Source organism: Microtus ochrogaster, linkage group LG1 (assembly GCF_000317375.1).
Source record: "Microtus ochrogaster isolate Prairie Vole_2 linkage group LG1, MicOch1.0, whole genome shotgun sequence".
In the NCBI taxonomy this organism is placed as follows: Eukaryota; Metazoa; Chordata; class Mammalia; order Rodentia; family Cricetidae; genus Microtus; species Microtus ochrogaster.
In genome coordinates, this window is record NC_022027.1 from 47,507,668 (window position 1) to 47,509,296 (window position 1,629).

A 1,629-nucleotide genomic window follows, 5' to 3' on the forward strand; every position below is an offset into this window, starting at 1 on the left:
CTCCCCTCCATCTCTTTCTTAACAGAATCACTTTACTCTAGCCTACTCCTTTGTGTTTTTCTTAAAACAGTTAAAGAAGGAATTTTAAATCTGGCCAAGTGAGTCTGGCTTTTTAATAATAAATGTTTTTAAGTCACCCCATGTAGTTTTCTGGTAACAGCTACTTCTTCAAATACTAGATTAGTTTTTTGGGTTTCTGGTTTTGTCTCCATGGGAAAAGGGAGGCACACACTGGTCAGTGCTGAGGTGACTTGACATGGGTTGTGTTGTTTCTTGTTTCAGATGCAGCAGTATCACCAGGCTTTCTTGCAGCAACAGATGCTAGCTCACCATCAGCAGCCTCAGCACCATCAGCAGCCTCAGCACCTGGCATCACCCGAGTATCTTACCTCCCCTCAAGAGTTCTCACCAGCCTTAATTTCCTACGCTTCATCACTTCCAGCCCAGCTTGGAACCATAGCGGATTCCTCTTTCGGTGCCAGTAGGTAAGTGTTTTCCAGTGACTGCAAAGGGACTTACTATGGAGTGAATGGTATTGAGAAGCCCACTAAGTGGCTCTTGATTCAGTCAGTTCATCTTCATGTAGAGCTCATTCATCCCGTCCCAGTCCCTGTTGTGTGTCTTCCTTCCATTACCACCTAGCACTTCTGCCAGTTGCTATTTGCAGAGTTTAACCATGCCTGAGGACAGTTAGGCTGAGGAATTTGTTGGTGTGCACATCAAAGCATTCTTTGTAATTTAAGTAAAAGCAAAATCCTAGAACACTCTCTTAGTAGTTGAAAATAAATAACCCTTTTAAACAGGTTAACTTTTTCTACTTATGTGTTATTACTACCTTATAATTAACTTGACTGTTCATAAAATTTATATAATTTTTTTATACAGGAACAAACATTTTAAGTATATCATGTGTAGCAAATTAGTGTAGTTGGGAAATAGTGACTTATAACTATCCAGATATATTGGTTAGAATTATATTATATGGATACTTTATATGGGAACTCACTACAATGAATTGAAGAACTTTGATACAAAGTTTCTCACACATGGATGTGACATTACTGTGTTAAGTACTTTAGGATCTTAGAATTAAGAGCCAGTATTGTGTTGGGAGATAGCTTGGTAAAGTACTTTCCACATAGGCACAAAGACCTACATTTGATCTTCAGGGTCTATTAAAAAGAGAAGGGAGTGATGACACACACCATAATCTCAGAGCTGGGGAGATGGAGATTGGGGGATCCCTGGAGATCCCAGCCTAACCTAATTGATGAGCCCCAAATCATTTAAGAGCCCCAATATCAAGAAACAAGATGGACAAGTGTGCATGTGCACACAGATACATCCCTCCCACCCCACAGCAATCACTAGGGTTTGCTTTAAATACAAGACTGAAATTAGCGGATAAGCTCATTACTAGAACGCCAAAGAGGCTCTTAAACACAGTTTCAGGTTTTGAAACAGTAGGGGAGAGAGAGAGAGAGAGAGAGAGAGAGAGAGAGAGAGAGAGAGAGAGAGAGAGAGAGAGAGAGAGAGAGAGAGACAGAGAGACAGAGACAGAGACAGAGACACACCATGAGTTTGAGTAGACAGTGGGCATGAGGGACAACCTCATACTGTAAATTGTGT

General features: G+C 40.9%; 1 protein-coding gene across 1 annotated transcript in view; it reads left to right on the forward strand.

The window, feature by feature from the left end:
- Bmp2k (BMP2 inducible kinase) overlaps window positions 1-1,629 on the forward strand; it is a 92,101-nt gene that overhangs the window by 62,254 nt on the left and 28,218 nt on the right. Inside the window, exon 13 of the mRNA XM_026785041.1 lies at window positions 283-485. Within this exon, the coding sequence (XP_026640842.1) occupies window positions 283-485 (203 nt within the window). The remainder of the gene's footprint in view (window positions 1-282; window positions 486-1,629) is intronic.